The sequence below is a fragment of the Tupaia chinensis genome, unplaced genomic scaffold, assembly GCF_000334495.1.
Source record: "Tupaia chinensis unplaced genomic scaffold, TupChi_1.0 Scaffold000154_1, whole genome shotgun sequence".
Lineage (NCBI taxonomy): Eukaryota > Metazoa > Chordata > Mammalia > Scandentia > Tupaiidae > Tupaia > Tupaia belangeri.
The window spans coordinates 1047736-1063761 of NW_006159625.1; the positions used below are offsets into that span (position 1 = coordinate 1047736).

At 34.7% G+C, this 16026-nt stretch overlaps 1 protein-coding gene across 1 annotated transcript in view; it reads right to left on the bottom strand.

The window, feature by feature from the left end:
• Positions 1 to 10203, bottom strand: part of ZFPM2 (zinc finger protein, FOG family member 2) — a 424160-nt gene extending 413957 nt beyond the window's left edge. Inside the window, exons 1-2 of the mRNA XM_006145582.3 lie at positions 10167 to 10203; positions 9889 to 10047 (exon numbers count right to left, since the gene is read on the bottom strand). Of these exons, the coding sequence (XP_006145644.1) occupies positions 9889 to 10047; positions 10167 to 10203 (196 nt within the window). The remainder of the gene's footprint in view (positions 1 to 9888; positions 10048 to 10166) is intronic.
• Between the last annotated feature and the right edge of the window lie 5823 nt (positions 10204 to 16026).

The window sequence follows — 16026 nt, forward strand, 5'->3', positions numbered from 1 at the left end:
CAGAACTAAGAAAATGTCTTTAACTCGTTTCTGAGGTTGAAAAATAGAAAGCAGAGGAGACATGGCTACTTCCAAGAGAAAAGTTTCTCTAAAATGATAACATTTTATGTAAAATCATAATATGACAAACATTTAGATTTAGGGTTGTCAACTATGTTAATTGTAAAGATTAAAATAAATTAGCTATCCAGGCAACCCTAACACTATTCATGATTTTAATATTTTTGGAATAGAAATATAATGAAGAGTTAGTAGATAAAAATGACTGATAAATATGAATGTAGATCAGTATAAATTTGATTCATATAAAAGTATGAGCAAAATTAAAAAGTATATTTTTCATTTAAAATAGCTATTTACATAATTATAACTTGATCGAAACTACTTCCTTCAACCAAAACATAACTGAGAAAATGTAGACATGAAAACAGACTTCTCCAAACAAATAAATAAATAAATAAGTGGGCCAGCAGTTAGCGTAATGGCTATGTTGTTGGACTCCCATGTAGTCGACAACAGTTTGAGTCCTGGACCCAGTGGCTTAAACTACGCGGGGCGTGTGTGCGTGCGTGCCCAAGATCCTGAGAGGAGAATGGAGGGGAAGGGATTGCAGCGTGGCCATCCCCTCCGGGGGGGGTGATTTCTTACTTTCTGTCTCTCTGTCTCTCTCTGTCTTTCTGGCGAGTGCACACGACTATGGAAAAACCCCCCCAAAAAAAAAAAAAAAGAAAGAAAGAAATACTAAGAGATCAAATGAATAAATCCCTACTCCTTTCCTCACTTTCAACAAGGGGGGGGCAACCTTTATTCAATCTTATAAGTTAAAAAATGTTGCAAAATAATCAAGGATAAAACTCCAAGGCTGGGTCTAGCAGGTGGTGTAGTGGTTATGGTGCTGGACTCTCACATGGCTGACTGTGGTTAGAGTCCTGGACCTTGACAGCTTGAAAATCATGCCAGGCGTATGTGCATGTGTGCCCAGAATCCCAGGAGGGGAACAGAGAAGAGAGATTGTTCTGTGGTCGTCACCCTGATTTCTCACTTTTCCTCTCATTGTCTCTCTCTGTCTTTGGTGAGTACATACATCCTAGAGCAAAGACCTAAAAATCAAAACAAAACAAAAAACAAACAAAAAAAAATCCGAGGACAGCTTCTCTAAATGGTAAAATATAATTTTATAACTTTCAATTTTTACTATTTATAACAATATTGATGTAAAATGTAGGCCAAAGTATCTCCTGTCATTTCATATATTTAGGCAGAAGCAGAATGAAACTCATTTTACTATGAGATTATTTCTGAATTTATAATTTATGTGATTACATATTTTATAAAGTTTTAATTTAGCAGTAGATTGCACACTTAAGATGTTGACTCAACTGACTCAACAATTTGGTTTGTCATAGGCAAAACATTCAGATTTAGGGTTGTCAACTACGTTAACATATATATGACATACACATGATACCAGGGTGAGTAATTTGATACACTGTATAAAATCAAACATTTTAATTTTGTTGAAACTGTATTTATATATCTAAGATTAAAGATGAAGAAGGGATACAAAACTTAATCTGGCCCTTACCTAAGGAACACTGAGTAATGGACAAATTTGCATACCCTCTCATTCAATCTCAACCAAGAAAATGTTCACTATCCTGTAAGGCCAGAATTCCTTCAAATGTACTCTCATTTTTCCAAAAATTGTGGTTTAAAAAATCAGATTCCACACAAAATCTTTCTTTTGGAGACATTTTAAAATATAGGTTGGGCATCCCTAATTCAAAAATCTAAAACTCCCAGTGCTCCAAAATCTGAAACCTTTTGAAATGGTGCCACAAATGAAAAATTTCACACCTGACCTCATCTGAAAAACTGCAATCAAAACACTATAATACACAATTACTGTATAAAATTACATTCATAATACATTTACAAGGTGTATATAAAACATAAATGAATTTCGGATACATATATAAGGTGTATATAAAACATAAATGAATTTTATATTTAGACTTGGATCTCATCCCTGTATCTCATTATGTATATGAAAATATTCCAAAATCCAAAACACTTCTGGTCCCAAGCATTTCAAATAAAGGAAACTAAACATATAACTATTTAGGAATAATATCACAGTGTTATCAGGTGTATTTTTTAAAGAGATGTAAACTGGAACCTCCTATAACCGCTATTTCTATCTCTTAAAAATACTTTCTATTTTGCACCACTAGATGACTTATGCAAGGTTAATTTAATAATATTAAAATAAATTTTAAAAAAAGAAGAAGAAATACTACCAGATCCAGGAAAACAGGGGGTTTGCCAAGGAACAATAATGTCATGTGGAGGGCAGAGGAGGTAGATGAGAAAGGAAGGCAGGTCTGTGCCAAGCAAAGCTGGGGGCTGTTCAATCAGCCCTATCAGTGCTCCATCAGTGTCTCCACTCCAGCCAAATCCAGAGAAAACAAGGAGTCAAAGATTCAGGTCAATAAGCTTATAGGCGATTTGCACAAACAGCTCCTCCAGCAAGGTAAAAAACAAAGTCATATTGGCTTTTCTTTTTTATTCCTTCTCTTTGAACTCCCCGGTCCAAACATACCCTGGAAATGTCAATGTTATATGCAAGAATTTAAAGAGCTGAGCTTCTTAATCCCGTTAAGAAAAAAGGAACAAAGTTGCCTGTAAAGATCCCCTTCCTTATTGAACTCAAAAGTGATTATGGCAGGGCTGTCTTACGCTGATTCTGACTCCTTACCCGAGCATCAGAGGAGGCAACCACATGTCACTAAAGGCATAACCAAGGAGCAAAGAAATCATATTGATTGAAAAAGGTTCATGAAATACAGCTAAATGGACTTTTTGTACTAAAAAAAAAAAAATGGAAAGAAGAAAACAGAAAACAAAATGGCGTAACTGTTTGACACTAGATAAAATGAAAACGAGAGTTACTACTCCCACAACACAATCTGCATAAAGGTATAGCACTGTGGTTCTATTACATTTCTTCTTTTCTAGGTATTAGGAATCAAGATAAGGTGGGAGGAGTAGCCAGGTGGCATGGTGGTTAAGGTGGCTGGATCACACATGACCAACTGTGCGTTCAAGTCCTGGACCTGAAAACTTGAAAAATATACCAGGGAAGCGTGGATGAGTTCTCAAAATCCTTCGAAGAGAATGAAAGAGAAGTGACTGTAGTGTGGCCATCTCTCCTGAGGGGTGCTTTCTCACTTTCCCTCTCCTTCTCTCTCTGCATCTCTCTCTCTCTCTCTCTCTCTGGGCAAGTGTATGCACCCTATGCAAAATAATTTAAAAAATAATGTATTTGTTGCTTTACCTTAACATTCACAGTGGGGAAAATTAATGCCAATAACCTAGGCTTAGGTTTGTTGCAAACAGTTCAAAGAGAAATATGGCTTTTTCTTAGTTATTTCTTAAACAGAGCTATGGAAACACACAAACCGATATAAAGAAAAGAAGCTGAGGAAGTGGGGAAGAGGGATGTTTCAAAGCCTGGCAGCCTTTTGGGCAGAAATAATTGAGCACAATGATGAAACTGGTTCTAATGCCCGTGCTTTCATTTTACATTTCTTTCTGATTCAAGGATATAGAAAGATACAGAACTCACACCCCCACTCTGCTGCTGTGGAAAGGAACGAGGTGACTCATATCATCCTCGAACACCCCAAACTGCTGTTCTGGAAACTATATTAATGAGCTACAGATGAAGTCTCATCAAGCCCTTGGCTAAAGGGACCATTCTGATTGGGGTTATCTGTAACTGCTGACAGCTTCCCCACTTTACCTGCTTCAATTTCATGCTTTAACCTTTACTTCCTACAGGTCTTTCTTCTCTAGGCATATACAGACTGTGTTCGGACCATACCTCTTCTCCTCATTAAAAATCTCCTCTATGGCCTGAAGAATGCAGTTTCTCTTCATAATCGTGTTCCTCAAGACTTCCACAGTGGTGAGAATCCAAAGGATTCCTAGAGCAACAAGTTCCACAGGTAGGACTACCCCTTTTCTTCTCAGCTCTCTGCTGTCCTCTTCTGGCTTCCTGCAACACTAATCTGATCAGTACTGCCGACTTGACTGAATCTTGGATGCTTACACCTTTCCCTCAGATCCCTGTTCAAACTTCATCCACCTTCCCCATCATTCTTTAGGAAATTGCATGCATTCCATGTGTGCATACACACACACACACACACACACACACACACACACACACCTCTATCACCCTTACTTATTTTTTCTTCAGACTGCTTAACATCACTCAACATGTCATACAACGTGAGTTTGTTTATTTCCTTCTCTGTCCACCTGAAAATGGGGATTGACTTTTGTACAAAGTTGTACCCTCAGCATGGGATATCAATATCAAATGGTTAATATAGAGGGTGAGTTATAGTATATTTGTCCTACTGAACAAAAATGGAAGCTTTTGCCATCTCAATCAAGTATCTGCTTGTGGTTGCTTTTGGTTCAGTGTTAATTACTTCCAAGGTTTGAAATAAATCCAAGTCTGAGTAATCCAGGATTTATTCTATTTCTCCAATATGTATTACATTTTGCAATTTAATGTCTTTACTGTCCGCATACTCTCTCTGCCAGCTTTCTGAATGTGGTGAAAATGCCCATTGTTACACTTTATCTGTTTCCGTACTTTATGGATTGCTATCATGCCCCTCCTTTTTAACCGTTATCTTTCCAGATTGAAGAGCTCTAATTTTAGCTCATCTCTCTAAAGTATGCAATGTACCCAATGATTCTCTAACCATTCTCCATATCTAGATACTAAAAGTACAGTTGGTTTGTCTTCTAAAATCTACTTTGATGACCTCATTTTCCCCTTCAGTCTTTGTTTAGAAATTATGTCATCAGGGAACAATCTGTAAGAACAACCCTTGGTAACCTTTCTAGATAATCATTATTGATAACTCAAAGTTCACTGACGTGTCGCTTCTTTGGAGGATTTTTTTTCAATAGCTTTACATTCTACTAACCTACAGTGACATTGATCTGTCACTTTGTTTCCTGTTCACATATCCTGTGACGTTCTATTGGAATGTGTCCCAAGACATGTTTATTTCACTTTGGTCATTAACAAACTTGAGTACTTCACTGAGGAAACACTCTTCCACATAATTAATAATTGTAAACAGTTTTAGAATGGCTCCATCCCAGCCCTACTATGAAACTGTCTCTGAGTTTCTCCAATAATTGTTACTATGAAAGGACATCAAAGTGTTCAAGAAAAATAAAACTAATATACAAGTTTATTTTGGTGCAAAACTTTTTCAAAGTCCATGCATTGTTTTTTTCAGAATATGCATATTCTATGAACTTTCTGAAGACTCTTCATTTACAAGAGTCCCCACCTCCCAGCAGGGACATAACAACACTCCCAGGTTGCTTCCCAGGCTACCTATTCCAATTTGTGTTAGTTTACTTACTTCTCCACATGCATTGATGTACCTCCAAGTCTAACACACAGATAAGAAAAAAAGGCAGAAGAAATAACTGAAACAAATAACTCAGTAACACAGGAAATATGGAGCACTTATGGACCCAGCCTTGATGTCCTCGTCATCTGTAAATTCAAGGAAATAATTCTTGCTTGTTTCCTTCCTCTCAGAGATACCGTAAGGCAAGATGCCAAGCAAGCTAAACTCTTGAACAAAAGAAGATGATGTACATTAAAAGCATGGCTTTATATTTTGCTAATATGTTTAACATTGAAGGGTATCAAAGCAAGTTTGAAATAGCATTTTTTTATAAACATAGTTCATTTCACATCAAAGACGAAAAAGAGAGGCATAAAGATGCAACTAACCCAGAGTTAAAAAAAGATACATACATCTTTAGTATTACGTTCAAATTTTAGGCCTACTGACTATAACAAGAGTACATCTCATATTTATGTAAGTAAGAATTTTATGTATGAAAGCTAACAAAATTCTAACCAACATTTTTTACACATTTCTATGAAATTTTCCATTATAAGACGGTTGTAGCTCATACTTAATCACGTGGTTTATAATGAATAGCAATTTTACTAATATTAATAAATTTGAAACTTTGAAACTTACAGAAAAAAATTGTCCCTTAACAAAAATAACATGGATAATATCAGTGTGGAATCAAGAAACATTTTACAGTAATAAGTCATTTTAAATCCTGAAAATATCCTCTATAACAAAGAAGCTCTAATTCAAAGAGAAGTAGAAACTTTTACCTATAAAAGCTCTGTCTTTGGAGATGTACAGAATAGAATTTTGCTTTTATTAAAGGAAATTTACAATACCATATGATTGATTGTTTTAGTTTATTTACTTCTTTCCAGAGAGAACCAGGGACAGACAAAGAAATAGAAACAGCATCTAGATGCCAAGATTTACCCCTGGTCCTGAATGATGATTATGAGCATGCCCACTATTCAGAAAGACCTCAGGACATGAATGAACCCAGAACCTTTGCATATGGGTCAGCCTCACCAAGCATTGAATTCTACTGCTGAGCTACTGTCTGGCCCCTATTACTGCTTTTGCACAAAATGCAGTTGCTAAAATGTGAGCAAAGATAAACACTATCTGTGCATCCTCAGTATTCTCTCCTGATTATTAAAAATGCCTTGTTTGGAGAATTTAGATATTCTAGCTTTGTTTTTGTAATCTGAGCTTTTTAACCAATTATTCTTTGTTTCATAAGAAAAATGCATGTTCAAACTTTCAGTTCCTTTGACCCACTAAAGTAACCAGGCCTTTGCTAAATTTTGTCACAGCTAAACTGCCAAAGACACCTTCTAAATAATACAATTATTTTTCTTTATATAACAATCATTTTTAAGTTGTCATAAATTATTTAGAAAATATGAAGAAATATGTTTCATCAATGAAGCCAAAGTAAAAATATCTCTCTTCACAGGAGTATTTATCTGCTTCCTCAATCGTGATAGTGACATCTTTAACCATTTAAATGCTTTGACTCTTTTAATGGCTAATCTATCCTTTCCCCCACAACTGGTAATAAACAAAATTGTGCATCACTGGGATAATTATGTGAATTTCTACAGAAAGATTAGCTTCTAATTTTTGAGAGAAAACCTTTTTCCTTCCCATTGTAGATAACCAACTTAAGTGAAAAATAGACAGCATTCCTTGAATGACCTCAAGGGAATGTAGTATCTATCAAAGAGTTGTTTTTCTTTTATACCAGTTCCGATTGATTTCAATAGGAATTCCCAGATCTCACGTTCTCTGAGAGAAAAATAATAAAATTTCAGTTCTATTAAACAAGAACATAGTGATTTGAAATAATAATGTTACTATTTATCCCAAAAATATTGTGAAAGTAGAATTCTCATTCCCAACCATTATGACTTTCTAGTTTCAAAATAAGCTTTAGAGACCTATTTATAATATATATGACACCTACTACATATTGTTTATTATAGTTTTTATATCACATGTTAAATATTATATTGAATATAAAGTTTCTGATTATTCATCAAATAATAATGTATACTACCTAATGTGTATAATAAATGTAATACCATGTTTTTTCTTAGTTCCTGTCATTATTTTTCATGAGTTAGAGCTCTGGTGAGTATAGATGAGGCTACTGTCTATTTTCTTCTAAAAAAAAAAAGCACTAAAACTAAACATTGTGTCTTTTCAATTAGATATAGTCCTTAACCAGAGACTTCCCCAAAATTTAATTATTTATTAGATCATTGGGAAAGTCACAATGTATTTTTCTATGCAAAAATGTATCATAACTCTCCCGACGACTCAATAATAATATCTATCATTATTGCCTCTGTCTATTAATTAAATTGATTAAATGGTCTAAATCCATACATGAACTCTTAGCCACAGGAGCAAAACAAATAAATGGTACCATCCAACTATTAGTTTCTCCTCAGCAATGCAACACTGCATAGGTACGCCATGATGCACAAAAGAGTGAATTTTATGATGAAGAGAGTGAGATGCCTTCAAACATAAATTTTAAAACTCTGCATCTCAAGCCAGCTTTTGTATATATTGCCAAAGCTATATTTCATAAAGAAATGTTTCTATCATCCAAACTAAGGAAAATACTAATTAGGACTGAAGTCTAAGCTAACACTATGAAAGAAGGCCCATCCAGTACATACTATTCTCATTTTCAACTATAAATTTCTGATATAGAAGACAAGGCCCATGCTCGAAGGCCATCTTAAAGTCTTCAAGAGTTCCTGGTTAAGGGAGTTTTCTGGCCTTCCATGTGCCACGCACTGGTGCTAGTGTTCCATTTCCATAGTTTCAGGGCCTAGAATCCTACAGACTTCAGTGATGGGAATTGACCAACTGCTTTTGTTTCCATTACTATTACACCTCGTCTAGGGAAAGTGATCCCAGAATGTTTAATCATATGTACAATATAAAAAGGTGGCCACCAAGATATATATATCAGCAGACTTTGAGAAGCTATATTTTAGGCTATCAAGTTTGATCAACAAATTCACACAAACACACACACAGAATCCCACACGGTATCATTTATGTGCTTACAAAATATACAAGTCTGAATAAAAATAGTGCATACACAACCACAGACAGAGAAAGACAGACACACAGACTCATACACACACAGTCTCAGTCATGCCCTCTGGGAAGCAGCCAAGGGAAAATTGACAAAGCAGCTGTCCTAAGCCAAGGAAATGACCCAGCATTTGTGAAAATGTGCATTGGTGCAGGAGGACATAGCAGACTTACCTCCCTTACAGAGACAACAATCAAGTGAAAACATAAATAAAAAGGAGTGATGAGAAACTGTAACCTGACTTTGTAAAAATGGGTCTGTTTGCCTAGTGAGGATATAATAACTGACAAGGCCAATTGGCTCTAAGTCAAGGTTAGAAATAAGCTGAGATATATCTCAGGTGTTTCCTGGGTTACAATATTACGGAGTAAAAAAAGTAAACTACAATGAAGAGAAAGTCTATTTTCTTATTTGACAATATATAAAAAGCACTATCCTCAGTGTTGAAAATCAATGTCAAACATGTAAGGTGTTTAGCTTTCAAAAGGAAAGACCTCAAACCTTGGGAGGTGATTCATCTGCTCCCTTCAGTACTGCTAAATTAAACTATTTTGGCCTAAAACGGCTGCTATACTCCCACACTTAGAAGCCTATGGAAAAGCCGAAATTGTACATGTTAAGCTGTTTTCCTGAGCTGGTTACTAAGTTACAGCCAATTACAATATACACAATTCAGTCAATCACAAAAAGCCCACCCTTCAGGCTGTGCCTGTAGCCTACCATCCAGCTATACCCAATCCAACGATTTCTCTACCTCACTCCCTCACTTCCATCTTTGTACATCACTCCCGTTTCCAGCATACATCTTTCCCTTTCCATGAACTTACATACCCCCAGAACCACACGGCTAGCAGAACTCCCTCAAACCAACTTTTGGGAGATTGCCTGATTTAAATTGTCCACCCTTCATTTAAATAAACTGTTAAATTTTGGTTTGTCTAAAATTTTGTTTTTAACAGCACTTATAATCAATGCTTAATTCAGTGACTTGCAAACAATTAAGAGTCAATAAACACTTGTTGAAAGAGTGAATACATAAATGATAAATATCAAATGTACTATAGTTAACTGGCCAATCAACATGACAATGTGCATAATTAATTGGCCAAGCAAATGAAAGTATTTGTTTAAATGTAAAAAATGACTTGTTTAAATGTAGAAAAGTTCATGTGAAAAAAGTGAAATTACTTCTTTTTGCCTTCTAAATAATATATTTTAAAAATTCTGCATATATTTTCAGACTGCTGAAATCCACCTAAGTAGATTCTTGTATTGCATCCAACCATCAAGGATTACCTTTGTTACAAAAGTATTCCACTTCTTCACAGCTCAGATTTTCAGGCCCAAATTCAGTGGAAAAGCTTTCCTCCAGTGGAAAGTCCCCTTTGGAGATGATGTCTGTTTCCTCTGATGGACACTCTTCTTCCTCATCTTCAATCGTATCTTCAAGCGGCCCTTGAAAAAGAATCAGGGACACTGTACCGAAAACATCCAAGGAAGATAGTGAAATAAAATCCTAAAAAGGGTCTTTACAATTAATTAAACTGGTGAGTAGAATGTATTCCAAGTAATACCATAAAGGGAACAAACACCAGATAACTCCACGAACATCTTCACAAGATCAATGACCTCTCCTGAGAGTCAAAGGAAACCAGTGCTGAAAGTTACTATTTGGAAAGCCCCCTGCATCGCTAATCCTTTCCCACCCCAAACTCTAGCCCCTAACTTATTTTTCTGCTTCACTCTTGAAGAGCAAAGCTGTGCACTTTATGTTCATTTGTTAGAATTAACTGCCTGGTAAAGAGTACAAGTCTCTTTTACACTGTTGTACAATTTTACCTGAGATTTTAATAAAGATTTAAAGTAATTGAATGCATTTTAATTGAACTGAGATTTTAATAAAGTCTATACTTTTAAAAATCCATCTTAAGAGTGGATTCCAAGAAAAGATTTCATTATATGTGTTTGAGGCTTGAAGAAAAATTACATATTTCTCTCCCTGATGAAAGCATAACCCTATTCATAATTAATTGAATTTTTTCTGAAATGAAAAGTAGTTTTCTAATGAAAAAATGTAATTTGTATTTATGTGATACTTTTTCAGTAATAAAAATACAACTTCCTTAGAGAGAATGAGAGTGAGGTGCACTACATTAATGGACCTATTTTATTGAAAGGGAAGGGAGGGCTACAGTTGTTCAGACGGATGGATCTGAAGTGGACTGCGTGGGAATACCACTCGGCTGATTGTGAATTTCTGCCTGCCTCTAAAGAATCAAGGTATCTAACTCATTTTACTAAGTAGAAGCCTGCATTTGCTCTACAGAAGTAATGTGGCATTTTATCCAAAGAACACAATTATGGTAATTTGTACTAATTGTCACTCATGTCAGTAGTCTCATCAAACAGGCTTAGGCAGCCTTTCTTTCTTACTTCTACAGGACGTGTTAGGGAAGTTTCAGGGCTAAGGAGAAATCTTGTCAGTCATTTAAAATTATATATATGTATATATATATATATATATATATATATATACATATATATATACGTGTGCACGCGCGCTATAAGACACGTGAGCCTATATATATATATATATATATATTTCACTGAATACATGTAAACCAGAAATAATACTAAAAAATTGCTTGTATTATGATTTTATATATATGTGGGTGAACAGAAATAAATCCATTCATAAAACCAATGGTGTATCTAGTGTTTTTCCAAAAGTAAGTTTTCAAAGGATTGAATTCATAAAGACACATTTGCACAGACAGAATTAGTTGCATGGGTCTAAATTAAGGGACATCAAAGCAAAAGATTTACTACACAGTTCCTTAATGCTTTTTAGCATTAATTTTTCCTATTTTTCTTCAAAATACAAATAAATGTTAAGGAGGAGAGATACTTTAATTCTAAATATTCTGGTGATATTGTAGTTTCTTACACGGTCCTTAAATCAAGGTGGAAGGTTAAAAGAACCATGAGTACTGTCTTTGCACAAAAGAAATCCAAACTCATGGATCTCATATCAGTTTTTATCTATTATTAATGATTTCAAGTTGAAATTTTAAAACCTTGCACTTTTTACAATAGTTATGACAAACAGCAAGACATGTAAAGAATATATAAACTAGTAAGAATAAAGTATTAAATTCTTAAAACATTTTTATGATAATTTCATAAGATGATTTAAACTATTAACTGAGTTTAATGAGGACTATAATAGAATATTTCCATTATTTTATTTTTTCAAACAACTTAATAAGTTTAATCAAACAAAGACATGTGAAGCTGTCTCATTTGTGTTTCATATAAGGATTTCAAAGTCTCATCTTACACAATCTTTAAAATAACCCAGTAAGGTAGATATGAGAGTTATCACTATTTTTATTTTGTATATCTGGAAAATAAAGCTTAGGAAGTTAATCAGAATAAGGTTACAAGTCAATAAGTGAAAAAAACTGATGTGACAACTCAAGACATTCTTAATCCCTTTTATTAACATAACATACTACTATGCAAACTATTTTTTAGTAGTTATACGAGCAGAAACACAAGTAACCACTTTAGTAACAGCTATAACAGAAATTACTATATGTGTACATATATACATATATATGTGTTTATATGCATATACATGTATCTGTGTGTGTATACACACACTCTTTTTGGAATATGTACTTCTTAATATACACTCCTGAGTTTTGCTAACAAAATCAAAGCCCTGATCATAAAAGAAACATTTCAAATAGTTTATATACAAAATATGAAAAATGAAAAAGGTGAATTTCCATTTTTAGAAACTCTTCCATTACCTGTATACAATAAGGAGACTGAATGTATATTATAAAAATAAACTAACAGCAATAAAAATGCTGTCGTTTTGAAAACTGCAATTATGAACATATATGATAACATTTTTAGAAGAGGTTTTATTAAAGATACTCCATAATTGAATAATTATTTGAAATAGTCAATGACTTAATAGTATAATATAAATTCAAATTTAATAATTGCTTGTAAAATTAAAAAGAAAAGTTCATGTGAAAATGTGCAAGAAAACAAAACCGCAAAGAACTGACCTATACTTAAACATTAAACCAAGACATTCACCTACATATGTAAAAATCTCTTATTTACTCAAGTTTATAAGATCTTAATAGATAGTATAGTTTTAGATATTCCAAGGACTGTTTTATTTTATGTATTGGCTGTCACTTTGTAAATCCAAGCATGTAATCAAAAGCACCCATTTTTATAAACAAATTACAAAACCCAAGTAAAAGGTGAAAAATTCTCATCTCATTTGTACAAAATACACAAGTTCTCATTGCCAATATTTAGTAGAGACTACAAAGCAGTGATTTAATAGCTGGCTTGCATTTCTCCCAAAGCAAGTGTCAGACTTATATAATTTAATGTGCTTTAAAATGTGATATTACTAACCATTTCTTTTGCCATACCATCAAATCAAGCTCTTGGAAAAAGAATTCTCTTAAAATGCATAGTATTTACGGTTTAAGATCAGATCTCACTCTACTCTCTATATTGCATGTTTCTTTAAAACCTTACAGATAATCGGTGGCCATAAACTAACATTTAAGAGAGTAAGAGACACTTCCAGCACAAGTACAATTAATAGCACCAATGAAGGAGGGAATGAAGGAACCTCCTGTGTATGGATTAGTGGGCACAGAAGTCCACTTCAGAAAAATCACCACACATAATTTGACACAAATAATAATATCTACTCAGAAAAGGCTCACAACTGAGCTCCATGTGCCTTCATGGAGAAAATTACTTCTGATTGAGGCCACTTGGCAGGCAAGTGTGAGGAAATCTGAATTTCAGCTCTTCAATTGCTTCTGATTTATAGATATTCAAACACACTCGCCAGAATTAATAGTCTCGATGTTGATAAATATAAATATTTACTGCACTTTCAAATGTTAATAATTAGCGGAATATCCTAAAGCTATGAATTATAATAGTGCTAAATGTTGAACCCATAATGCTGTTAATTGTCTCTCAGAATAAATGAGTAGGCATCCTGTCATATTGTACACAGGATGAATAACGAAGGTGACTAAGAAATTCTGGTCGGTATGAAGTATTACTTTAATTTCAGAGAAGAGAGAATTGTGCATTCAGGACCTATTAGATGTGGCCAAAGGTGCCTTTGTCTTCTGGAGATAAAGCTGAAGATAAGAAAGGTTGTGCAGATTCACAACCTCTGATAAGACTGATGGACAGCCTAATCTATGGTAAAGCCTTTCATTTAGCCAGTAGGCAAGTGTTGCATTGTAAAAGCTGGACCTAAGGTGGGTATATCAGAGAATCTTTCATTTGGTGGTTGTTTTAGTGATCTAGAATAGGTAAGGACAATTGGGAGGTTCGAGATTAAGTAGTAATGTGGGCCAGATAGTAGCACAGTGGTAACACAATACTCTCTGCAAGGCTGACCCACACAGGGTGGTTCCAGGTTTACATCGTGAGACCTGCCTGAGTAAGATGGGCATGCACATCCCCATGGTCAGGGGCTGGCTGAACTGGGGTAGATCTTGGCGTCCAGAAACTATTGGACGTGTGTTCTCTCTCTTTCTTTCTCTCTCCCTCCCTTCCTCTCCCACTCATGGAAGTATAAATAAACCTTTTTCTTTAGTTAAAAAATAGACTAAGTAGTCCAACCCTATACAGTGAATAAAACAAAAATAAAGAATTAAAGGTGCATTATTAAGAGGCAGTTAGGAGAGTACTTACTCCTTCAGATAAATCAATGAGTGAGAAAACTATAGCCACAATGTCAGAAGTTTAAACAAATCCTTGAGACTGATCCATTGCCATTGGAGTAAGAACTAGATGGTGATAAAGAAAATTTGAGGGAACCAGCAGTTAGCGTAATAGCTATGTCGCTGGACTCCCACGTAGTCGACCGCGGTTCGCGTCCCGGACCCGGTGGCTTAAAATTCACGCCAGGCGCATACGTGCGTGCCCAAGATCCCGAGAGGAGAATGGAGGAGAAGGGATTGCGGCGTGACCATCCCCCCTGGGGGGTGATTTCTCGCTTTCTGTCTCTATGTCTCTCTCTGTCTGCCTGGCGAGCGCACGCGCCCTATAGTGAGAAAACCTCTCCAAAAAAAAAAAAAAAAAATTTGAGAGGAAAAAAATCTAAAAGATATGTAAGGATTCATAAGAAAGAGGATTAAAATAAGCAAAATGATGAGAAAATACAAAAATGATACAGTGCAGCACAGCCAATACTATATCAAATGCCTATATACTTATGTCTTTCAACGTATCTTGTCTTGATGAGTAACTTTCCACCTTGGCAACCCTCAACTAAAATGTCAGATTCTCTTTGTTCAGATAAATTTAGACCACTTCAAAATAGAAGGCACCTAAAAAGACAATGAAATTCTATATAAACTAATATACCTTGTCACGTATAATCAAGAGAAAGAACTGCCAAATTCTATGGTTCTGATGCCATATTGCCTAAAAAGTGTCCTTTCTCTTAAGCACTCATGGGCATTAATTTACTATACATTACTTCAGTTTGGTTTTGCAGGCATTTGGTTAAAATGAGACACTCTGGCATAATGGAATTATAGAGAGCATTCAGTCTCCTCACCATGCATTAATATTCTAGACATTCTACAGGCTGCACAAGACTAGCCACCTAGCAAAATGAGATTGTTTCAGAATACTGGGCAGCCTTGATTGCAACTGACAGGTGGGAAGAACGTCACATTAAAATATTATCATTCCCAATAATTACAATAATCCATCACAGCACGCTCAGAAATTCCTCTAGGTGAGTTTCCCCGAAAACACACAAATATTTCCGAACCTTTGTATTCTAGTGCTTCTTAATGTATGCCATTTTGAATAATTTTATATCAGCTAACATCATTAAAACTAAAAGTTGAAACTTCCATCACAAACTTTATATTCTTTTCCTTGTGCTCAGAATGAAGAATCTACAACCATAGAATAAATGTCTCAAAATCTTAATGAACTAACGAAAATGAGAACAGTGATAACTCTCATTCACTTGCTAGCTCCTGGTCTGTGTTCTTTTAAAGCCACTTGCAAAAGATCCACTCAGACAAAGAAATGAGAAGGCACATAAAACATTCAAAACATCAAAACAACAGAGACCTTCAAATCTCTGATAATCAAATGATATAGACCACGTTTAAATATTACATTATAGTTGAGCCACATTTGTCAGATGATGCTATCTTTCAAAACACAAGTATACAGACTAAGAATAATTAAATTTTGGTTCACATTTAATATGTAAATACACAAAATATTATATCAAAATTTCATATAGATACACTATTGTAGTTGGTAGGTTAAAAAAAGTTAAAACAGAACTTTTCACTCAAAATTTGTTACATTTTCCATCTGTAATGAAAATGAAGC